General features: G+C 32.1%; 1 protein-coding gene across 1 annotated transcript in view; it reads right to left on the bottom strand.

Annotated features, from left to right (window-relative positions):
• The window catches only part of LOC129230473 (NADH-ubiquinone oxidoreductase 49 kDa subunit-like), a 68240-nt gene that overhangs the window by 8323 nt on the left and 33443 nt on the right, over nucleotides 1-26474 (bottom strand). The window contains exons 4-11 of the mRNA XM_054864878.1: nucleotides 26164-26365; nucleotides 23235-23347; nucleotides 21270-21508; nucleotides 15882-16001; nucleotides 8950-9079; nucleotides 6991-7086; nucleotides 3822-3905; nucleotides 3671-3728 (exon numbers count right to left, since the gene is read on the bottom strand). Coding sequence (XP_054720853.1) covers nucleotides 3671-3728; nucleotides 3822-3905; nucleotides 6991-7086; nucleotides 8950-9079; nucleotides 15882-16001; nucleotides 21270-21508; nucleotides 23235-23347; nucleotides 26164-26365 — 1042 coding nt within the window. The remainder of the gene's footprint in view (nucleotides 1-3670; nucleotides 3729-3821; nucleotides 3906-6990; nucleotides 7087-8949; nucleotides 9080-15881; nucleotides 16002-21269; nucleotides 21509-23234; nucleotides 23348-26163; nucleotides 26366-26474) is intronic.

Genomic DNA, 26474 nt, shown 5'->3' with positions numbered 1-26474 from the left:
ATGCTGTTGAAACCTATTATGATTACTTTACTATTTACAGAAGTTATATTATTTAAAGTTGTTGTTTATTATATGGATCAATAAAATGAAGTTAGTTTTCAATTGAACTCTGTTACTTCAATCTTCAAGAAAACTTTTAGATATAACAACGAAGGCATCTGCTAAACCTTAGGATTTTACTCTATTTTTAGAGTTATTAGAGTTAAGCTCGCATGTTAGGTTAACATATTTCATTCAGAAAACATCTAATTAAAAATTTTAAAAAAATCTCAAAAATGATGTTTTTCTCATATTTTTTCAAACTTTAGGCCCCATGCGCGAACGGAAGATATCAATCAATTTCCATGAGTCTTTTTTTCCTTTGTTTGTCTTTATAATTCGCAACTTTACTGCACTATTACAATTCCGAAATAAAAAAATGAGTTTTTTCAGCCCAACATGTTGTACAGGCTTATCTGCCGCCACTTCAGTGGGAGCGATAGGGTAGTAGCCTAGTGTAGGCGAAAATAAATGAATCACTCCATTGCGGTTGGTTAAGGCATTTTAGAAACAGAAATGAGGGCGAAGATGGTTCATCATAAAGCAGTCACTATCGCATCGACAAGGTCGCTAACATTAGTTCCATGCCATTTAACACCTTCCAAGAAACTTATGGTATCAAGAAAAACAATCCGGAGTAGACTGAAAGACCCTAGTATCTCGAACTGGAAGGGCGTCAATCGCGATGGATTGGATTTTCACTGCACTTGATTAGCTGGGTTGTGACAGACAGGAGGCATGTTGGCATGTTATCTTCAACGATGAATCCCGATTTAGTCTCAGTGGTCATAGGTAACCTATTTCACTCCATACTACGCCGTATCTTGTCTTGTATAGCTGCTAGAGGAGGCTATATTGCTTATGGTTTTGTAACCTATATTGTGTCATAACTTCTTAATAAAGCAATCTTTTGTTCTGAATTTTTAATCATTTTCTTATCTTCTCATAGGCCACATGCATTTTAAGTATCGTGAAGATTGTTCGCTTTCTTCTAGGTGATTTTTTTTTTTTTTTTGGTGACAAAGTGTATTTTAACTTCTGAAAACAGTGCACAACACCTAATCACTCCCAATGATTCTGATTTTGAGCTGAAAATTTTAGGTCCAAGCATTAGAAAAACATTTAATGAGATTCAAAAATAGCCGTAAAGAATAGCTGTTCGTTACTTCTAAGTCTAAAGCGCCCTCTATCAGGATTTTTTAAACTATATCTTCCAAATTTATTTTTCAGAAAATACTAATAAAAAGAATAATTTTAGGGAAAACCACAAACGAATCGACCAATTTTAAAAGAATAATTTTAGCGAAACCTAATAAAAAGAATAATTTTAGCGAAAACCACAAACGAATCAACCAATTTTTCCGTTTTTATGATCATTTGTAATTTTGGAAGCTAAACTTGAATGACGCCTATCTCCTTCGGAAGACATTTGGAACTCTTATTTTTGATGTTATATTTTTTGTCCAGATGTGTACTACCACCCCTTAAAGTTTTGCCCAAGAGTTCAGAAATACCCTGTATATGTAGAAAGAGTGTCTTAAAAATTAATAATATTAAAAATTATTTTTAAAAAATCTGCTTTCAAGCAGTATAATCTTTACCATACGTAAATTCATCCATTTCTTTTAAAATCTTTTTGTAAAAGTAGTTTCTTTAGCACATTATCTACTGGCTGCCATGCATACCGGCATCTATTACGTATAAATTTTAAAACAAAATGTAGTTTATTCAATACATCTACCGGATATTACGGATGATACATAAGAAAATTTTCTCTGATACCTGATGAAATCCCAGTTAATCAAAGTGTCACATTGACATTGAGTGAAGTTTAATACATATAATCTAAATATGTGGTCAACGCAGGTAATGTGTAAATGGAAATACAAAACAGTGATAGGGAGTTCAGGTCCATTAGTTTTTTTGTTCATCCAATGAAATGTTACTCCTGAAAATGAGTTGCTTCATACAGTTAAAAGTAATGTTAATCTATTACCTGAAAAGAATCAGTGAGCTCTATTTTTATGTAAATTTTGATAAATAATTTCATTAGTAGTTGCTAATAAAAATTTTGAAACCTTTTTAGCTTCATTTTTTAAAGATTTTTAAAATCTTCAAAGATCAAAGTACTGGAAAAGTCTTCAAAGCTTGAGGAATTTTTATAGGTTTATTTATTCTTTTTTTTTTTTTTTTTTCAAAATTTTATTCATCAGTGCAAAAGGGAGTTATTAGTTCAAGTATTTAAAGTAAAATTTCAGATATTGATGCAAGATGAGAAAATTTTAACAATGTCTATAAGTTTGATTGTGTATGTGTGAATAACTTATCGATGTAATGGTTTCTAAATTAAATTCATGACATGAGTTTAATTTAGTCACAAAAAAATACCACTCAGACACATATCATGATCGGTCAAGTAGAACATGGTGAAATTTGACCTATCAACTTTCAGCAAATAAACAAAGAACTAAATTAAGATTCAAGTTAGGTATGTATTATGATTATTTGTACATTTACTAAAAGTAGTTTTTGCACACTTTCTTTAAATTACAATATTGCTACCAAATTGGGATTTAAAAATTATATATGAACCTTTTTTGCTGAAAATGTTTTATATTTGCTTCAAACTGTGTAGTGACAATGTACAAAATGAAAGATTTTGTTATGAAACTGAATTCACCTGATACAAAACTGTTTTTACCGATACAAAACTGTTCGTTCTGATAGAAAATTGGCATTTTTGCTGATACAAAGCTGATACAGAAATGAATTTTTGATTTTCCACCCCTGCTGATTGCATCCATTGAAATCATTCGTTTCGATCTAATCCCAATAACTGTAACCAGGGTAGATCTTAGTTTTTTATGGTTTTCTTTATTTTTTTCTAGTAAGATTATATTTTGTTTTTAAAAAAATATTTTTTATGAATTTCCTAAAATAAAGGAAAAGAAATTAAAATCGAAAAAAAAAAAAGTTTTTTTTGAAAAACTTAAAGGTTGTTTGAGAAAAAGAGCTGAAAATTTAATTAAATTTTTTTTATTCCACATTAAAATCATCCCCCAAGCACAGGTCAAAAAAACAGGAAGGGCAGATTTGACATATAAACCCGGCTATGGCCTTTATCTCCTAAAATTAGTTAAGTAGCAACTACATGAAAAGTAGTTAGCTTAATTTAGTTCACTACTTTTAAAAACTTAGCTATACTTGTTTTGAAAATGTAGTTCACTACACTTGTAATCAAGGGCACCCATATGCAAAATTTTAAGGGAAGGGGGGGGGGGGGCTCATATATTTTCCCCATGGTTTAGCAGGATATTTTCCCCATAGAAACCAAATTCAGTAGAGATTAGAGTTATTAAAATTTGACATTTTTAATAACTTATTCATTAATTTCTGAAGAAGAAATGTTTTTACATTTTTGCAAAGAAAAACGTACTAAAAGCAAGGAAGTTCTAATTTCAAAGGGGGGGGGGGGCTTGAGCCCCCCATTTACATCCCCCCCATATGGGCACCCTTGTTTGTAATCAAGTAGTGGTATTTAACTACAAACAGAAGTTTTTCCACTAACGTCAACAACAAATGAATAACAACATTAAAGAAAACACCAAGTTTATAAAAAATAATATATTACCAATTATAGCTACTATGTCTGCTAGCATGTGACGTTTACCAATGTGATCTAAGCCAGCCTAGTGAAAAAAAGAAAATATGAAATTAATTTCCTAAAATTTTTGAAACAAATGAAAAGAAATTAATATCTATATGTTCTAAATATTACGCACCAAATGAGCAAATCCCGGTGCTTTAATTTTACAACGATATGGTCGACTACCTCCATCAGATACTAAATAAACTCCAAACTCACCCTAAAATTCATTAATAAATAAAACAATTAGTATGGAAAAAAAAACCCCACATCATAATGATATGCACAAGAAATAATTTATTTCTACAAAAGGCTTGAATACATAAAATGACTAAATATTTTAATCACAGAAGAATTAATTTAAAATTGCAAGTCAAAACTGGCATAATATTTTTAAATGAATTCCGAACTAAAAATGTTACTTCATGAGTAAAACATGTTTTTTTTTGCCTATAATTTATTTAGAAGGGTTACTCAATTAATTCAATAAAAATTAATTGAAAGGTTATTATTTAATTATTTGTTTTTATCAATGCTAAGTTAAAAATTATACTTGATTTTCAACAAATATTCATAGACTAATATAGACTAATATAGATAGATAGGCAGATGGATATACATTTAGAGATAAATATAGAGATAGAAGATGGGATTATCTATAGGTAGATAAACGGATAGATTAGAAGATAGATGGATATATATTAAAGCACTTTCATACCATCACCAAATTTCTTGAAATCTCTAACTTTGGTAGCTGTATTACATTTAAAAGTGAATAAAAGTGAGCTAAGAAATAAAGCATAAAGATACAGCGATTGTGTAAAAAGTTCAACCAGCTGGTCACTTTGTCACATGTCACACTTTTTTTCATAAACGTACCTATTAAAAAAGACTTGTTGTCATGTTCTCTCCATTGTATGCATCTTTTGTCATGTCTTTCCTCTCCCTTGTCACAAACTGTTACTATTTCGTGAACCCCACCTTAAAGCGGGACTTCATTCGTGGACAGCCCCTATTTCGTGGCAACCGTATGCAAATATACATTTCCCTACTTTTTGTTTTTGTATGCAAAGTAAAAACATTTCTTGAGCAGCAATTAGTGCCAAAAATTTCACCCCAATAGATGAAGAGTGCCCGCCAATTTAACGATTATCGAAATCTTCCTGAATGAATTGATCCTGCACAAAACTCAGATTATACGTAAAACTTCTGCATGAACAGTGCTTCTTTTAATAAGTTTAATATTATTGAGTAAGTTGACTTGACCTCTGAAGGTAGAATTATTAAATTTCAAACAGTCAAATGAACGAATCCTACTTGCTATATTAAAAATTGTCCATTCAAAAACACTGGACATTGCAATAATAGTGTAATTTTTAAAAAAAATCATGTTTGTGGTTTGTTTACAATTTAGGGGAAAACTGACAAATGCACTTTTCAAAATTTTTGATCCCTCTCCCCTTTGCCACATATTGAACTGTTTTTCATAAACGTTCTTGTCAAAAAAAGCTTGATGTCCCATTCTCCCCATTGTATGTTCCTCATCATTTATTTCCTCCGCCTTGTCATGAAGGCTACAATTTAATGAACCCCACCTTGAAGAGGAACTTCATTCGTAGTCAGTTTCTTGCAAATAGACATTTCTGTATTCTTTTTTTTACGAATGCAAAAGAAAAATATTTCTCGTCCTGGCATTGGTACCAAAATGGATCAAGTTCGCAAATTTCACAATTATGGAAGTGGTTCTGAATGAAATGATGCTGCAAAAGTCCCTTAATAAATAAAAAACAATATTTTTTGTAAAAATAGGCATGATCTTGCGGTTAAATATAAAATTTCCAACTCTACTCACTGCAACATATAATTGTCCATGCGAAAGCACTAGAAGTCGTAGTAATATGCCAATTTTATCACAAGTTTCACCTTGAGATCTATTTGGGGTGATAGCAAATGCAGGTATTATTGGAAGCTGGAACTGAAAATCGTCCCTCACTCCGTAAAATAATTTATTTAAATATTAAAATCGCGAAAACACAATCAAAATGAAAATATTTTAAATGCTTGTACTTATCCTAAAAGCCTCAATAATAGAAACAAATGCAAGAATTTAAATTCTTTATGCTCAAGCGAGGAATGGCAATACCACAATATTATCCAGCAATTACTTCACGCTAACTGTGTCACGTGAAAAAGCAAATAAAAGTGAATTTTCGCTATTTTATAATTGCGTTTAGAGCTGTTTCTAGTCAACATAGCGGGTTTGCATTTACACACGGTAAAACTGGGTAAAACATGTTTCAAAGCATTTTTTGCAAGCTTTCCAACCATACCAAGCTCGAAGCATTAAAATGCATTTTTCGTGTAGAAAAAGTGGTTTAAAAAAATGAATTAAAACTTAATGTTTCACACTTACAACAATGAATTTCAAGAATAGAAAAGAGATAAAATTAAAGATTTTGAACGCTTATAACTTTTTTCTACTGGATTTAGGTTCTTGGACCTTGGGCGCCCGGACAATTTTTTCGTTAGGAATGTTTTTTAAAGACCTTTCCAATCATATAAAATTCAAAAAAAATTGGACCATCCGTTTGAGTAGAAAGAGCCATTTAGGACGAAAATGTGTTCTTTATTAATATCTCCGTTAATTAGCGTTCGATTTCAAAAACTTTTATTGATGACACTAAAACTCAGCAATAGCTACTGAACAAAAAAAAAAAAAAAAAAATGAAGGAAATTGGTTCAAAAACAGAGGAGAAGTCGGTACCGAAAAAAAACGGCTTGTCTATTAATATAAACGATTACATATTGTCAAATGTATCATTTCTAAAGGGTGTTTTTAGCCAGTACGCATAATTTACTTAATATTTCACCAAACTTCATAAAGACTTGCATCAGAAATGCTTCACATGATTCAGCTAGTATTTTAAATTGAATAAATATATAAATAAATACAGATAGAACATGTAATGTATTTGAAGAGTTTAAAGTTATCTTTTGCAGACTCTCTGGTCAGACTACATTGGCAAATTAAAGTTTAAGTAATATTAATGCTTCAGCTGAAAATATTCACTAATAAAAAGATAAATGAATACAAAATCATAGATGGTTCTAAAACTATGTCCATACTAGTTTAGAAATTTAAACACCCCCTTTTTAGACTAATTAATTAACATGCCTACCTAATATTAATTTAAAAAAGTTTCATCACTTTGTCTAGACAATTGTTTTTATTTATGATGATACAGAACATGGTTTTATAAACAAGGAAAATTAATGGAATTTAATAAATAATCTAAATTACTGACCTTAGGAGCTTCAATAGCTGTATAAGTTGCTCCTGGAGGTACAGGATAGCCTTGTGTGAAAATTTTGAAATGGTGTATTAAAGCTTCCATGGAAGTCTAAAGGCAGAAAACAAATTTGCCATATTAATTTAAGTACATACAGTCTGAAAATTCATTTGGACACAAAGGACTTAATAGTATAAATACAGCATTCATATAAAGTTTAAATGGTGAAAGACATAAATGTCCAGGGGTAATTGTGAGATTATGAAAAAAATACCTGAAAGTTTTGAAGAAAAAATCCCGCAAGGAGGGGGAGGGGAAATCTTTTGCTAAATTTAAGACCTTAATACTCAAATATACATAATCTTGAACCTACATGCATTATTTGCTTTTATTATTTTATACAAGACACATTTTTTACATTCAAATTGTTTCAAAAGTCAAAATATTGTGCATTTGTGTAATTGAATCGTTAATGAGTAAAAGAGCTATCTTTGAGCAAGTATTACAGTAAACTCCCGATTATCCACAGAATTTGGCGGGATGGTAACAGCTGATAGTCGAATAATCGGTAAAAAACGACACTACTGTATACAATAACTAAAGAATATGAATAACATTCACACATAAATTAAAATTATAGCTGAAAACATTGCTACATTGCATCTAACATTGAATGTCAAAAATATATGTAAAAGGTAAAAACGGACAATAACACAATCATAAGTTTAAAAAACATTTAATGGTAGTTAAAAAATATAAAAAAATGAAAAGACCCGCAAATAATCCCACCAATAATCGGGAATATACTGCATATTAGTTATCTTCAAAACATTCTTTTAAGGAGAAATCAAAGAATTTCACAATAAATTTTCAATTGGTTCCGAACAAATGCGTTGTAATTAATAAAGAACACACTTGCTCCTGAATTTCTTGAAAAGAATTTCTCTAGATGCAATTTATAAATCTCGTAATCAATGCAATATTAATTAATGCAAAGATTTCCTATATTTTTAAAGACAGAAGTGAATTTTAACTAGAGAAGTAATGTTATGGATACATTTCAAAAATTAAAATAATTGAAATGAAAGATAATTCAGGCAGTGATTCAGCATTTTACTTTCTGACACAAGAAAGTAAGAAATTGAGTCTTTGCGAAAAACGATTTCTATGGTCAAAGTTGCAGAAATAAAATTTTTTTTTTGCAGATCTTTGAGTGACCTTCGACCTTTGCTCAAGGAGTCAACCACAAGTAATTATGTACCAAAAGATATCCAGGATATAGTAGAACACGAAATAATTGTCAGTGCCAAGGTTCATTCTTTCTTCAAGTAAAAAGTATTAGCTCATGTAAATTGGTACGTTTTTCTCGAAAAAAGAACCAAGTCCAACTTTAACCTCCAAAAACTTATATAAAAAATATTTTTCTTAAATAAAATTTTTTTTTCTCTTTTTTTAAATAAAAAAACACGTGCTTAGTAGTTTTAAATAAGGAACATATGCTGAAAATTTCAAAAAAATCAAAAATGTCAACTATCCAGCCTGCTTGGTCCTGAAAAAAATTGGCTCTTAACAGAAATGTAAAACTTTCAGACAACACGTTTTGTGGAGGGAGAAAAAATATGTTTAATGAAATATATTTATTTGCCAATAACTAAAAAGACTATAACCAACGTATAACTGATGTTGCAATAACCAATTTAATGACTAAACAAAGAACCCACTTTTAAAAGCATTGCACTTTAAGTAAGATGTATACAAAATTAAATCATACAATTGAAGCAAGAAGGAACAAAACAGTTAATGTACTTTTCAATAAAGAATAATATAATAAATAAATATCTGAAAAAGCTTAATTTGCATGACACAAGCTTAACTTAAAAAGAAAGAAAAAGCTAAAACATGCATTTGTCATTGGTAAAAAAAAAATTGTGCTAAGCAAAATTAGATGTTGATTACAAAGCAAAAACGAAGTACCTTCATTTCACTTCTTTTAGGCGGAACAACTTTATGATCATCTACTTTGATTTCACCCGGGGGCATATTATTAATGCACTGATAAATTATTCTCATACTTTGCCTCATTTCTTCTACACGGCACAGATACCTATTCAAAAACCAAAATAAAAATAATAAGTTAACACACATGTCGTCAAAACACAGCATGAACCACTTGACACTCTGAATGAGTTTTTTAAGCACTTAGGTACATGCCAGTTTTGGTGTAAATTTGTATTTTCATATTCCAGAAAAGTATGTATTAAAATAATTCCAAAATGCAAAGGGATTGAAATCTTGAACAGAGAATCAAATTTTCGCGAAGTACTTTCACTGTTGACATGTTTTCCAAAAATAAATTTATTTATTATTTACTAAAACTAAACATAAATAAATTAAACATGGAATATGCTAGTCTAAGATAGCATATTTGAAAATAACATTAAACTGCCCAAAATATTAAAAAAATTACAAGATGCAAAAAGATTGAAATCTCAAACACGGCAAGCAATTTTTCGCAAAGTCCGAGTAAGTTTGATGTTGCCATGTTTCCGAAAAAAAAAGTTATCTATTGAAATTAAACATAAAATAAGCTAATCGAAGTTGGCGTATGTCAAAATAAGTTCCAATTGCCAAAAATATCAAAATATTAACAAGATGCAGAAAGATTGAAATCTCAAACACGGCAAGCAATTTTCGGCATAGACCGAGTAATGCAACATCCAAACAGCGTCCGCACATCACGTTCGCCACGTCAAGCGGACACACTTACGTTTTCCGAACAGGGGGAAGCATTCATATATTTGAACGCGCGTAAAGCCAGGGTTCATACTCTATTTGAATGAAAAAATTCCATGACTTTTCCAAGACTTTTTCATGACTTCAATGAAAATTTTTATGACCTTGTCATACGAAGAGAATAGCACTATCTCAAACTTGGTAATATATGGAAACGAGCATTAGCAAAACGTCTATATGAATGCCACAGCCTCATTGAAGCACTTAATCGTAACGGAAAAAATATAAGTGCACACTTAAAAAACTATTCTTATTTGTCTTCATCATATAAATTTAAGTAAAGTAAAAATGCAGTTAAGCGAATATGATGCTGCTTAAATGTCTGATTTTTTTAAAAAAACAGGCAGAATGATATTGAATGGGACAAAGGTTGAATGAGTCATCACTAAGTTTCAATAAATTTGCTTCAAAAGTTACCTTTTAGTGTCAATAGTGCCTTTAATCATCCACGTAACTTGACAGTATTTTGGTTCTTTAAAGTAAAGCCACATAGTTTAGTTCTTTATGTTTCTAAACCAGATCTTTCTTGAAAAAACCATTCAGTAATGAATCAATCTTCTGATTCAAAAGTATACTTGTTTTGTTTACAAATTTGCATAGATTTAAATGCATATAAATTAATAGATTCAGAAATTCCAGAACATGTTTGATTCTTGACATTGAACATAGCAGTGGGTCGCATGGATTAGTTTTGCTTGCTGTATGTTGGACACTATTGTTTTAGAGCATTAGAATTCCTCGTTTTCTGTATTCTATCGCCTGATTTAAGGTCTTTATTTTCTAAAACATTCAACAAATTAAGATAAACTCTGATAAATTTAATAATAAAGTCCTTACAAGTGATGAAATCGAACTCGCATGCAATTGAATTGCTTTTTTTTTTTTTGAGTGGGCGTGGCAAAACTAAGAACGTGAAGTTTTGCTACTACAGAATATGAAACATAAGAAGTGTTGAAAATAACAGAAAATTCAAACTATAAGTGATATCCAGGCAGTAAAATCACATCGCAAAAAATGGCAAGTAGCTGCGACAGAAGTGGATGCAATGAGATTTCAAAATTCAGATTTGATTTTTGTATCTTTCAATTTTCCACTTTTAATAGCTTTTATGTGCTACACTGTTAAATCACTCATTTCTAATGCTCCTTTAGCTACTGTTCCTTACTCTTTGTCTAGGAAATTTTTCCATGACTTGAAATAAATTTCCATGACTTTCAATGAAAATTTCAATTTTCCATGACTTTTCCAGGTCTGAAATTCTGTTATTTTTTCCCCATGACTTTCCAGGATTTCCATGACCCGTACGAACCCTGTAAAGCACATGTCGATACTCTCACCCAATAGTGAGATCGCACTCATCTCATGGAGACAATGAAACGTGACTCCCAACTCTACGGACGTCAGAGCCGTCAGATATCTGGCTTCTAGGCACGTTGACGGGTCCCGCACAATATAGCTTGCTGTCACGGCAACGCCGGCCGAAAACTGGTTTTAGGGAGAAAAGTATACGTCGGTGACGGATGTGCGGACGCAATGTGAATGTTGCATAAGTTTGATGTTGCCATAGTTCCAAAAAAAAAAGTTTATTATCTATTAAAATTACACATAAAATAAGCTAATCTAAGGTATTGTATGTTAAAATAATTTCTGATTGTCAAAAATATCAAAATATTAACAAGATGCAGAAAGATTGAACTCGCAAACACGGGAAGCAATTTTTCGCGATGCTGCATATGAAACACAAGTTCAGAAAATTCCACTGATGAAATATTCTTGAAATATATTTAAGCCCAAACCAATGATTTTCTGCTGATTTCAAGCACAAAAAACTTTTACTGGTTTCAAGGTTTTAAAACTTTTTTAAGGTTTTCAAGCAATTGAATATGAATTTTTTTCCAAGCACTTTTCAAGGTTTTTCAAGGGAGTACGAGTCCTTGAGGAATATCGGTAGCAACCGGCTTCAATTTGATGTCATAACTCCTCCCCAAAACCTCTTCATTTGCTAGATTTCCATACTGCAGCGGTTGAAAGAGGGGTAATGACGTCAATCTGAAGCGAAATAATACCGGAAAGTCAGGTTCAAAAGAAAAAAGGCGCCGCAGCCATGAGTTTGGGCGTACCAGACATCAGCACACAGTAGCTTTTAGCTTAATCAAAAATTTTAAAATCTGATTTTTAAGTAAAAACAATATAAAAGCGGACTAATTGGACCAAAATGTTAAAAACCAGTCTAAAGAAGACTTAACCCTAAAAAACGGACCATTTGGGAGCCCTGTATTCCACTTGTAAAAATAAAACTGAAAGTTGTCCTTCCTATTTATTTATAATCTCTAAAAATATATTTCATTTTAAATCTATTTCATATCCTATCCCATTTAAGTACATACAGCATCTAGCTTCTGAAAGGCCATACCTCCTTGCGTAATTGAAGTCATGAGACAAAAAGCGAGTGATAGGTTTAACAGGTCAGATTAAAGGTCTAATGAAACCAAAGGTCTCTCTTCTTCAAAGCATAGGCGGATTTAGAACTGAGTTCCTGGGGGGGCAGCATTTTTTTTTCTTTTTTTAGCATTATTAGTTGTCTTGATTACAACTGACTGGATTTAGATTTAGCGTGCCCCTAAGCTATTTCAGGGTTTGGGTCTCTTTAGTAGTCTGGTCATATTTTCTATCAGTGGCAAATGCATTACACATAAGCATTATACGACTCCCCATGCATTATACATAAGGTCTAAAGTGGAAAATGGAGTCCCTTTTAAGTAGGGAATAGAATATCTCGAATTTTAGGATGTTCGGGGGTTTCTCCCCCGGAGGAATTTTGTAAAATAGATATAAAATTCTGCATTTTGAAGCCTTAGAAGGGGTAATTGGAACTACTAAAATCTCGGAGACAGATAGCAAAATACTCTTTTGCAAATTACGATAATGCACAGTAAAAATTGTTTTCGGGTTGACAAATCAATTGCATCAGTTCTCAGAGAGAAAAAGCGAGAAAGTATAGAAGATTGTGCATTGTTATTTGCTTACTTTGGCTGTCGGTTCAATTCAATCAGTTTTTGATCATACATCCAACCCACCGATAAATACAACGAGGAATTAAATACAAAATGATCAATAGTAAAAAAAAGAAATGGTGTATGGATTTAGAAAATAGGACCATTTGGACAATTCATAATTTATACACTTGATAAGAAATAAAGTTGAAGCACACTTTGCTTAGGAATTTCAAAGACTCATCTAATCCATTTCAAGGACTCGAGAACAGTTAAAATTATTTAAAGCATTTAAATTGGCCTTTCCAGTCTCTGAAATTTAGTACTTGATTGTACTGTTTTACAGTATTGTTCTAACTTCGTAAGAAACAACTATTTTAAGTTTTGGGCCTCGGTGGCCGAGCGGTGTTGCTCAGCAACTGCTTGCATGCAGAGAGGCATGGGTTCGATTCCTGAAACTGCTCTGGGTGTTCTTCTGATTTCCTTGTATTGTAATAAAGCTGAATTGTGCTATTTGTCTTCAGGGCCTGATTACCGTGCAGGCTGCCTGGGCCTGAGGCCCCCTCTTCCTAAGGGGCCCCAAATTACTTAAAGAATTATGCATAGCATTAAAACTAAACAAAAAATACACACATTTTTAAATTAATAGCCTTCAGGAGGCCTCCAAATTATTGTGGGCCTTCGGCCTCACTTTTAGTTAGTCGGGCCCTGTCTGTCTTATATGTCTGAGCAAAAGTCGGACTTCCACCTAAAATGGGGCTCAGTCAAACGAAAGCCACTCATGTTAGCCTCAAAAGCGGATTAGCGCCTTCGTTATTCATTACCTTGGGTGCTCCAAGGGACATCAGGAACAACAACATTATAAGTTTAAAAAAAAAAAACTATTGATTTCTCATTACAACAACTTCTTATTTTCAATTACAAGAAGTGCAAAAAACGAAAAAAAATAGAGTAAGTGGTTTTTTTCCCCCCTTCTGGGCTAAACAGATTAACAATAGGCAGAAGAAGTAAGATAAACGCAAGTAATGCAAAATAATTTCCAAAAATTATTGCATTCGGGATCAAATAAACAGCAATATATGAAACATGCGAGCCACAAAAATTTATCTTAAGTAATATGCTACAGAAACATGAGAACCATGATTTTTATATTTTTGATGCAGGATGTGGCAAGGAGCTAAATTTGACACATTTCGGCATTCCCCCCCCCCCCACCTCCCATTATTTGTTATAAATTTTTATGGTTCGTATTCATACTTTTCCAAATTTTCAAGGTTTTCAAGCACTTTAAAATGGAAGTACTTTTCTTCTTTTCTTTAAAGAACAAATTATGAAATTTTCCAGAGTTGGGGGCCTTTAACAAAGCGGGTGCCCTCAACTATAGCTTGTTTAGCTTATAGGTAAATCTGTTATTTTTAAAATCTTTGTTTTAGTACCCAATTTGTTGAAGCAGTCGTTGATTATTTTAAGTATAACGGCTGATTACTCATATTTTCACTCATATACTTGCTCTAATGGTTTTCAATTCAAAGTAGTCGTTTTCAACACATTTTAACAATCCGGTGACAGCTTAGCTTTACTCTTTGTAACACAGTGTATGGTGCCACCCCCCCCCCCCCCCCATCAGAAAAGGAAAGTGGCTATTCTCTTCATTTTCACTTGTGAACTTTTCAAAAAAAGAAAAAAAAAAATCATGATTTTTTCTTTTCACATTTTTGAAGGTGTGTTGTTACCATGTATAAAGTCCTCCCAAGACTGGGGGGGGGGGCATTGACCCCCCTTGCCCCCCTTAAATCCGCCCATGCTTCAAAGGTCCCTTACAAGAAAACAAAAAAGGACAAATCAGGTTTAAATAAAACAGGCATACATGTTGTACGATTGAAGTGAAAAGGCAATATAAATAAATTATCAAGAAAAATAGTACATAGCTATCTCGAGGCTACAATGAAGCCTCTTCATCAGTGCAAAAAGGTCAACGCACAAAAAGAAAGTTGTGGGAAAGCTGAACGTTAACCACATAGACACCAGTATATATATATGGTTCCCCCTCAAAAGTTGAAATGAAAATAAAGCACCTTAAAAAAATAAAGCACCTGTTTTTCACTTCTATAGCATTGTACAATGCTTCAAAATGTTGATATAAAACACGAAAATATTTTTTTAACACTTGCACAATCAATATTTTAATAAAATGCCAAAAAAAGTACTTAAATTGTAGTGATAGAACACTTTGGAAAATAACGAAAAGGTATAGGGGATATACATTACTTTACAAGATGAAAGAAACAAGTTCTAATTTTTTTGTTTCTAGTTTACTTTACTTACTTCCCACAAGATAATAAATGTAGTTTTGCATAGTTAAAAGCATAATTAACAGATATACTTAACACATGTTTATTATTTTTCTCCAGCATTAAACTTTAGCAGAAATCAGGGGAATTAGCAACTTCTAAAATACATATTGATTCTAAAACTTCATGTATTAAAATATTTACTGGAAATCACACAAAAACAGTAATTCGGGAAAAAAAAAGAAAAGAAATGAAAAATGGGTAAAAAGATTAAACCAGAGTTTCTTAACTGTGGTTCGCGGACCCCTAGCGGTCCGCGGCTTTCCAGCCGCTTTCCCTCCGTATGCTTTCTAGCCAAAACGTTAAATTTTTATTGAAATTGAAGGACGAGATGCGGTATTTTAATTCAAAAAGAAAGCACATTTATGAGGAATAAAAAAGTTCTAGCTTAAGTACATGCAGGACGCATCAGTCCCCCCCCCCCCTCCGTGGAACTCTGGGAAGCAAACACACTACTACACATTAATTATTGGTCTTGGGTTAAACAAACACTTCAACAGAAAATATGAAATGAAATGCTATGAAGTCACTTTCATACTCCCCTCGAATAAAGCTAAAAAACCCTCTTAACTTATAATATACCTTTAGGATATTTGATAGAATCCTTTGCATCATGGGTGAAAAAAAAAGCATGATTTTAATGAAAAAAAAAATGAGATGATGTGCGCATCACATGACTTCCTTTTACTCCAATTTAATGTCATTTCCCCATCACTGGCAATTAGATTTCATTAAAAAAAAGCTCAAAAAATCAATTAAATTACTTTACCTGTCGTAACAGTCTCCTTTTATGCCGATAGGAATATCAAACTCAAAATCTTCATAACCGTCATAAGGTTGAGTCTTTCTAAGATCCCATTTAATACCAGATCCTCTTAGCATAACACCACTAAAATTTAAATGAAGATGAGGTTAGAAATATTTACTCAGCATTTTTCATTACTTTTTTTTTCTGTTCTTTGACTTTCTGCAATAATAAGTTTTTGCTTAAGAAACATTTCAGGAAGAAAATGTAAGATATATTTTGGGCAGGTAAATTTCAAATGCAATAAAAAGTGTTAAAAATAAACGAATAACAATAAATAAAAACTGGTTAAATCTACGTATACTTTACTGTATATTAGGGTAGGTCAATTTTAACTTTTGTAAAAATCAAAAATGCTTGTGGTGGAAAAAATTGTGTATTTGTATCAAATGCTAAAAAAAATGTTTTGATATTAAAATATATTTAGATTCCCCCCCCCCCCCCCAAGTCTTTGAAATTTCGCTTAATATGTAAAAATATAGCATTTTAATTTCTAAAAGTTTTATTTTTTTTTCTTATCAATAGCAAAATTAGTTGCTGAGTAAAATTTTGTTTATGAAAAAAAAAAAAAAATCTCTTATCATATGACATTTAAGCCCCCTGCAAGGACAAAGGATATTGTAGTTTAATATGTGGAACACAAAATATCAGTAAATTTCAAAAAGAGAATATAGTTTGTTTTGACCATTTGAAAAATACTACTGACAGTAATAATCAGCAACACTAGTTGACCTGTGTGGAATTCCGCACTGCGCTTCAAATTGTTGAATTCCCGCATCCAATTCTCTTAAAATTTTGGAAGTAATGACATTATGAAGAAGTATACAAAAATTAAAAGGGTGTTACCAAAAACGAAGACATGCAAGTAGAACATCTCAGTACAAATAAATGTTACAATTTATTTACAGAAGTAATATATTAAAATATACCGATAACATATACATTTACAAAACCTCTCTACATACAATGTTGAAAGTGATAATGTGATCATCGTTCACTTATTGGCTGTACGTATCTTTAATACATACATGAATATCATTATTTTTTTTTACTCTTAAAAAAGCTACATATAATTGTCCGTGCGAAAAAACGGGCTGTGGAAATATAGCCCTGCCTTTGTAAGCGTTTGACCTTATGCATTATCAATTGTCTTGTCCAAAGCTACCTTTATGGGAAATTATTTCCTGACTAGTTTGAATGGCAAAGTTGGATCAGAGAGAGTGAGTATGATTCGAAGAATAATTACAGTTTTGTCAGAATCGAGGAATTTTGCTGTTATTGAGTATTCTCCTAAATTAGTTATTAATAATCTTGCACCATTAATTAATCCATGTTCAGCGTTAAGATTTATAATTAACATGATAATAGCATTCTTTTTTAAAAGTAATTTATGAGGTGGCAAACCTGAAGGATTTAGAGAATTCAGAAACTCTAATGGGTACAACTGATTGCTGATTGTTTCCTCTTCCTCAACCGAATCAGAACTTAAATAAACTTTTTTGTCTCCGGGTAAAAAATTTGAAATCACATACCGTAAAATCCCGAAACTAACCCCCCTATCGATTATAGTCAACCCCCTTTTTTGTGGAAAATGAAATCACTTTAAAATCATGAATATACCACCCCTTCACCTGAAAATTTTCCGATCATCTTCATTTCCCACTCCCTCCATAAAAAGGACAACATTTTCTGCTTTACTTGGAAAGCATTTACAAAGGTTTAGTTTCCACCTCCATGTGCAGTTATGCTTTTCTAAAAAAAAAAAAAAAGAAAGAAAGAAAACACAATGATTTAAACAAAAAAGAAAAAAAAATGGTCTCCACGATGCAAGGGCGCTTTTTTTTTGTTCATAAGTATTACAAAAGAAATTTATACGATTGTACTGCTTTTTAGTCATTTTGGAAGTAGCATTTTAGTTCAGATTTGAGAAACTGAGCAATCTTCAACACGGCGCGATTTTGAAAACGTGACGCCTTTTTGGAAACGTGTTACTTAAAAAGTAGCGCGAAACTTAAAAATAACCTTTTTTAAAGGAGAAATAATGTCATTGAACGAGTTTAGGATCATCAGAAATGTAAATTTTACAAATCGAGTAAGAGATTTGTCTGTGTTTGCGTTCCCGAACTTTGTAAAGCTCAGTTTTCGAAATTACGATCTTCTTAACGAATTTGCGGCCGTGACTGATGTTTTTGCTTCGATTCTGAAACAAGAACATTAAGATTTTGCTTCTTTTACTGTAACCTTATTACATTCAGTACATAATGAATTTTCAAGCGATAAATTATAGGGGTTTTACCAACTTAAGGTGCAAAATCCTTTCTTTTGAAAAAAAAATGGCACCCTCATGCAATTTATTCCTACTAGAAAATTATGACAGGTTTTTATTAATTAATTTCTCTCTCTTCATTAATATTAACTCTTATTTACATACTATTTCTTTTCTGTACTCTAAAATTAATATTACTAGTACCAATTATTTTGGCTAATTTTTCAGAAAAATCTGGATTATAACCGCCCCCCCCCCCCTTTTGAAACAAGTTTTGTTTTGAAAATAGGGGAGGGGGGATTTACTTTTGGGATTTTACGGTAGTCATTTTTGTTTGTACAATCATCGTTTTTCGGACACAAAATGGCAGTTGAATAGAATTGGCTTACGTTTTGATCAGTGATTTGTGCAGCATTGAAAACGGTAGCAATAAGGCTATTGTAATCGCAAGACAATGCTAGGGAATTTTTATCGCATCATTGGGGTACTCACTTTGAATTTCTAAAGTTGCGGTTCCTAAACTTAGTAGCCAATCTGTGAAGGCGGAGTCATCATTAGCTTTCATATTTTGAGTCAATCGTCAAGTTTTAACATGAGACCATAAGGGGGAACGTTTAACTGAAATCCCGACTATGCTTGTTCTACTGGCATTCCTCAGAACGGGCAACACTTGACGGAACTTTAATGAACCTGCATTGTGAATTAAGAATTTATCCAAGTATTGAGTATTCTGACAAACTGATGCAATGAGAAATAAAGGTAAGAGGTAATATTCAGTAAGTTACCGCCCTATAGCCAGGGCTAAGGCAGAAATAAATCGCCAGCTCAGTCAATTCCAGCTGAGGATTGCAGTTTCGTGCTTATTAGCACTCATCAGCCTGGCATAGAAAGTGACTGTGCTGAAGGCGGAAAACCTCTTGAGGAAGCCAAGAGTGCCAAACAAACTGGTAGCTAATACAGAATTAGCACTGACCAGACGAGTGACCGAAGCAATGGAGCTGGAGGTGTATTTCATGTAAGAGGTAATGTTTGTGTTTTATGTTTGTGATATAAAATATCAATGATAGTTTCAAAAGTGTCAAAGTGAGTACTCATAAGAAAAGTATGACAAGCGAGAATTTTTTTTTAAGTGGCTTCTTGGTAAATATTTTTGGTTATAGTGAAGCATCCTCAAAGCCTTTTTTATTATGAGTTCTTTACCATACATTCTGATGTGCTGTCGTTATAATTTACCAAGGCAGGTTGCTTGAACAGTTATTTCATAGATGGCAGCATCTGTTCCTCATTAAGGCTAACGTGTAAAATGCAAAAGCAGTTGAACCGAACCCGTTTTTAAGTGTAATAATTTTTGCAACATAGCACACATGTGACTGCTGTATATTTTTCGTCGAAAATAGAAGGAAAAAAATAAATGATATCTTACTCAGGAAGTTGATAGTAATTTTTATGCTTTCCTTTATAGTATAATAATTATTCTCAGGTTAACTGGGTAAAAAGTGTAATTTCAATTTGCGACAGTAATTTTTTATTTATACGAAAGGTCAAAACCTGTCATTAGAAAAAAACTACATTTCAGTATTTAAAGAAACATATTTTTTCAGTACAAAAAGCATTCCCTTGAAGTCTGAAATCTTGAACCTGAACCCTTAATCTAAAACCTTTACTTTTATTTATACTGACATTATGCTTTGGTTTTCTGAGTAGAACTAATGGTTAAAAAAAAAAAAAAACCTTACAATTAAGGGTCAATTTAGCTAGAGGTTGCATCAAGCTTTTATAACAGCGAGGAGCAATCCTGTCTGATTCATTTTATTGCCTTACTTGTGTTATTCATTGTACATGTAATGCGTGATTTATTGGTCTAATTTTTTTATACCGGCAGATCATTCGGAGCAGACCCGAACACACATTGAACTGTTTACCAGCCGAACGCTCTACCGATAGAGCTATTCAACTTTGCCGTTCACAGCGCAAGTTAAAAGTATAAATAAACCAAAAAAACTCAGTCTGGTGCTTTTTTTTGACAGAAAAAATAATTTTTAGCATGTGGGTCTATACTTCGTCATTAGCTTGCACGATAAGCATTAAAATGAGGGGTAAATCAAGGAAATTGAAGAATTGAGGAAGATCTCATGTAGCGACAAAAAATCAGGCTACAGAAATAATATATAACGATAGGTTAACTAAATGAAAAGCATAATTTCAATTTGGGGTAGTAATTTTTTATTTGTACAAAGGTCAAAAAATGTCATTAGAAGAATCTACATTTCAGTATACAATTTTTTTTCTGAACAAAAAAAATTCTATTTTAGCCAGAAATCTTAAACCTGATACTTATATTTTTGCTTACATTATGCTTTAGTTTTCTGACCGGGGTCAAAGCTTTAAAAATGAAACAAAAAAAACCATACAATAAGAATCAATTTAGTAAGAGGTTGCATAAAATTTTCGTTCCAGCAAGGAGTGTTTTCGTCACATTTATTTTATTACCTCACTTGTGTTATTTATTGTTTTCAAGTGTTCATGTAATGCGCGATAGATGTCGTAATTTTTTCATGCAGATCATCCAGGCCCAGGCCCGAACACTCGTTCTTCTGGTTACCATTCAAACGCTCTGCCGATCAAGCTATTCAGCTCTGTCGGTCCCAGAGCAAGTTAAATTTGTAAATTTAACCGAAAATCTCAGTCCGGTGCTTTAAATCAGATTTTATTTGACAGAAAACACAATTTTTAGACCATAGGTCTATTTTTCATCATTAGCCTGCATGATAAGCTTTAAAATGAAGTGTTAATCAAAGAAATCAATGAAGAATTGAGGAAGATCTTGCTTAGGAACAAAAAACAGGCTACAGAAATAATATATAAGGATTTTTCTATTTATTGCACATATTTCTAACAACATTTAAAAATAATAGCTAAATAGTGTTTTGACACTTCAGTGAAGTAATCACTACAAATATCTTCCTTAAATCAAGTTGATTGCAGTAAAAATGACAAAATGCAATATTTAAACAATTAAATGTTATAATGTATTCATAAAATCAATTAAAATAGATACAGGAAGAAAATTATGAATTAAAAACTACCTGAAACCATAATTTAAGGCATCTTCTGAAGACACAATACCAATATCAATAGTTCTTTCCCGCCATATTCGATTATTTGTCAGTAGATCTTCCATTTCATCAACTCTTTGTCCAAATTTTTCCAACCATTCATAAATATCATCAAGCAGTCCAATAGGAAGATCTTGACTAACACCACCAGGTCTTACATATGCAGCATGCATACGTGCACCAGATACCCGTTCATAAAATTCCATTAGCTTTAAGAACAAGAAACAAAATTATTAAAATGTTTCAGGCCAGAAAGAAAAGATAAAAAATAACAAAAAGTCTTATCAATTAATATAGATAGATTATACAATAAAAAACATTTAACATGATAGCTGATGGGCAATTCTCGGAAAAATGTCCCGTGTGTAACGCTAAGTTTTTTATCTTTTCCAGCTAACCAAAACTTTCAAAAAATAATGCTATTGGGGAATAATACATGCTGATATACTATAAAAGCATAAAAGTTCATCCCATAGTTAATTAATAGTTACTTGAATAAAATAAAAAATATAGCGTTACGCACGAGACATTTTTTCGAGAATCGCCTTGATGGAGGTCAGCAACTATATATGAACTCTAAAGCTCTAGGCGAGGAATTTTTAAAAGTAACTACTGGGTACCGAAGTTACAAAAAAATTGTAGCCACTTTTTCACGTATGGTAGCCTGAGAAAAAAGGTATGCAAAAGTAAAAAGTAAATAACCTATTTGCTTTTCAAACAAATTTTCCCTGGATATTTTTTCAACATAAAGATTGAATTGAACCACAAATTGAAGCAGGATTTGTCAGAAAAGTCCACCTACTGCCAATCAGCACGCCAGCTCCTATGCACATTGGCCCATTGTAGCCACAGGTGGTGATGGTTTTGCGTGAGAGGAAATCTGTATAAAAGAATCTTTGTGCGTAGCCCACACTGCAGCAGACATCTCCGAATTGATGAAGCACACAATGAAACACCAGTAGCTGTTGACCACTGTGCTGCCAATTGTCTAGAAGAAGCTGTGCAGTCTGTCAGTGCCATACGCACCAGATGTCTGTCATCGCGAGCTAACGTCACATTTCGGGTTCCACACCCGGATTTCTGAGCGGTCCGACCCTTGTTTGTCCACTGCTTCCTAACACGCATGATAGTGCACACGAGCGGCTACTGCACGATAAGACAATCCAGTTTCACAAAGGCCGACGATTCTGCCCTGTTCAACTCCAAAATTTGCTCAAATTTCGCTTTCTTTTGTCGAAGAGGCAAAGTAAAGATTCAGTTAACGTTTACTCTAGCATATAACCACCAATAATCATACACGCCTCGCTACAGCCCTCTATTTATATTCGGTTTGATCCGCCGTTCAGAAAGCGCTGCTCAGCATACGCATGCGCTACCGGCCTGTAACATTTGCATGATATCATGCCCTACTTTACATTTCCTGCAATTTTCAGTTCACTTGTGTAAGTCCTTCGTGGTGTTGCAATTTTCACAAACAGGAGTGTATTTGTTTTAACTTGTACACTTTCATACTGCAGTTCTAAAACAATGTTTTTAGCAAATTACATTTATTTATTGTTCATAAATGTATTCATCATAGTTTCTTGTTGAAGGTATGCATAAAAAAATGCATTTAAAAAAAAAAAAATTTCTGCTGATTAATTGGCAAAATTTGGTCGATTATAAATCATTGGCAAACTGGCCGATTAATTGGTGCATCCCTACTGAAAGTATTCAGTCTGAAATGAACCCAAATTTTTTTGTAAAAAAATCAAGATAACCTTAACAAGAGATGGGTTCAAATAGGACTGGAAGAGACCATTTTCAATAAAATGGTCACACGTTGGCGACTGCTGATCTAAGGCTTTAATGGAAACATATTACTCTTGAATAAAATGGGAGAGAAAATTCTATTAAAATGAAAGGAATAGAGACTACAACTGCAATTAGACTTACTTTTTCACGTTCTTCAAACAACCAAAAGAATGGAGTCAAAGCACCAACATCTAAAGCATGTGTACCAACAGCCATAATATGGTTCAAAATTCGAGTGATTTCAGCAAATAGAACTTTAAGCAAAAAATGAATAACAAAACATTAAAACTCTAAGAAAGACAATTTCAAAGCACACTTTTCAATCAATAAACAGATAAATTAGCTCTCTAGTCTCTAGTTATGTTAGCAGTAGACCAACTATTTTGAATTTGTATGTAATGAAAAATTATGAATTTTTAAAATAAAGTTTAGACTATAGTGCTTAGGTAAAAATTTTAAATATAAATACAATCTATTTCTAAAGACGTAATGCTAAATATAACATGAAGGAAAGAAAAAAAATATGAAAGACTATACTGGAATAATTTAAGTATGCTTTTATTATAAGCTAAAATTTTAGCACTGAATGGGGGTTATTAATCCTTCCAAACTGTCACAGAAATATCATACAAGTTGTTCATTGCGACATGGAGTGGGTCTGGCCATCATGTCAGTTCACAATGCTTTCCTCCAACAAACACTTTACAATGGAGTCATACTGAGTGGGTCCACTTCCATGTTTATTATGCTGAATTTATTGCTTAAGCTCATTTTTTCATTCAAATAGCTTTTATGGACTTTGGAAACTCAAAACTTTGCAAGTGCTTGTGAAAAAATTTTAATTTTTTCAGGGAAACTTTGAACCATGTGGGTTAACTTTGCACCCTTTCATATTTTTTAGAATATTGGCTTTCTAGAGAAAGTGATTATTTTTTTAAGTTTAAAAATATTTTTCATTAGGAGGAGGGGGCGGCAATTAAGTTTACATCTAGCAATTTTTGCATCTATTCCATTTTAAAATAGTTTCTCCCTCCCAGAATTAGTTGGTAGTTTGTTTATTTCACAAAGAGTAACAATTTATTTTTCCCAAATTTCATTTTTCTTTTTCTTTTTTGAAAATAATATTTATAAGTTTTATTCAAATTATGTATGCAATTGTCTTATAATTGTTAAGGAAGTTACATTCTGTTAACTGATGGTAAAAACGGATATATTCAGTTATTAGCCCATAGTCGGTCAACCTTTTTTTATTAGTAGAAGTCATTTAATCCCAAACTTATATTCTTCATGAAAATTATGAGGTAATCGTAAAGCACTATAGTAATGCATGGTTAAAAGTGTTGACACATGAAGCATTGTACATATATGCAAATTTTTATCAAATGGAAAACAAATTTACCGCATGTGAATAAAATTTTACAAATCAAGAGATGTTTAGTAATAATAAATTGAATAAAGTTACTGAATGAAAAACCAGTAATTTAAAAACTAAATTCTAAAATTTACTTTGTAATTAAATGCATAAACAATGAGTACAATAACTGGAAAAGAAAAGGAATTTTTCATCAAGTTCGGAGCATTCCCGCAAAACTTTAGGGGGAGGAAACCAAGGCAGAAGATATATAACCTATTCATATAACAATTTCGTAATCCACCTTCATTCATTTTTTGAATACTAAAAAGTTACTTTCACTTGTTGTTAATAAATTTTTTCACCCAAATTTTTTGGAGCAATTTTAATTAAAAATTAATTTTTTAAGGGATAAATATTGGCCGATTATAGACACTCAACAAATTAGCAGATTAGATTTCTCTGCCGATTAATCGGTGCTACAATTATACATATTATACAGCTTTTGATGAGTTCTGCACAAAACTTGAAAACTGCGCACTATACTGCATTGTAAATTATAAGCTACCAAACAAATTCATGTAATGAATTGCCAAAAAATAATTTTTATGACTTACAAAACTTTGGTATATCTTAATGTTTCTAAACATGAATACATACTTATTACTAAATCTTATTACAGTAGCCCCCCGTTACATCGCGTTTTTTGGAGAACAAAGAAAACACGCAATATATCCGAAAGCGCGATATAACTGAGGTCATTAAAAATAGTTATCCATCCAACACACACAAGTAAACACAAGTAAATTAGTATTCACTCTTTTTGACAAGATTTTCAAAATGGTTTCGATATAGTTCATGAATGTACTATCACACATATTGAAATTTAAACAAGATTGAAATTTAAATAAATTTTAGCATCATAAAGATAAAAACATCAAATTGCAAATGAAGTTTCTTTTTTAGTTACCGCAAGCTAGGAGTGAGCATTCCAATACCCTTTTATTCCCAATAGACTTTTTTATCCCTTCGATTTGCTGTAGAAAAGATGTGAGAAGTAAAAATAACTATATTGTTTCCAGAAAGGACCATTTAGATCAGATCTGTGCAACCAAGCACAAATCTTTTCTGTTCTAAAAGGCAGTCAAGGTCATATGTTTTCTTCTACTAAGGCCAGTATGACACCTGCTGCTTGCTGTCCTTTACTTGTTGTAAAGGTCTTAGTATCAATACAAAAGAAAATGTCAAGTAGTTTACAGACCATCTTCTTAAACTGAAGTATTCTGCGGGTATGTACATTTGAATGATAGAGATAGTCGCTGCTTTTCCAGCAAATTCAGAAAAATGGAGGTATCTTTGTTTTGTTCATTAACAAAATAAAAAAGGAAACCTCTTCTGAGTAATATCATGTTTTCAAGAATGGTTTCCAATTTAAAGCAAGGTTTTTTTAGGCTTTAATAAATATTTTGGGAGACATAAGAAAATAATGATATATTGAATGAGAAATATATAACGAGGTGCAATATAACGAGGGGCTACTGTAATTTAACACACTATCTATGCCCACAGTAAAGAATACCTTATATGTCCCTAAGTATGTTCTACTGTTTGACTAGTTTACATCAGTTTCTCATATTTTCAATTAATTAATGAATGAAAATAAAATAATGATTTGTAAATCAAATAAGTGTTTGCTAAAAATTAGAAAATATGCAATACCTCTAATATATTTTGCTCTTTTTGGAACTTCAAGATTTAAAAGTTTTTCCACAGCTAAAGAATAACACTGTTCATTGCACATCATTGATACATAATCAAGGCGATCAAAATAAGGGAGGGCTTGCAAATAAGTCTTGTATTCTATAAGTTTTTCTGTTCCTCTGTGTAGCAAACCAATATGTGGATCAGCTCGAATAACAGTCTGAAAAAATCAAAATTAAAGCTTAAAAAAGTCAAAATGTAATTATATATATGTAGCCATTAATATATACTTTTACATACACATTACACACTATCACACAGTATAAAAC

The sequence above is a fragment of the Uloborus diversus genome, chromosome 1, assembly GCF_026930045.1.
Source record: "Uloborus diversus isolate 005 chromosome 1, Udiv.v.3.1, whole genome shotgun sequence".
Lineage (NCBI taxonomy): Eukaryota > Metazoa > Arthropoda > Arachnida > Araneae > Uloboridae > Uloborus > Uloborus diversus.
Note: the sequence above shows the minus strand (reverse complement) of the source record. Positions and strands in the feature narration are given on the sequence as shown.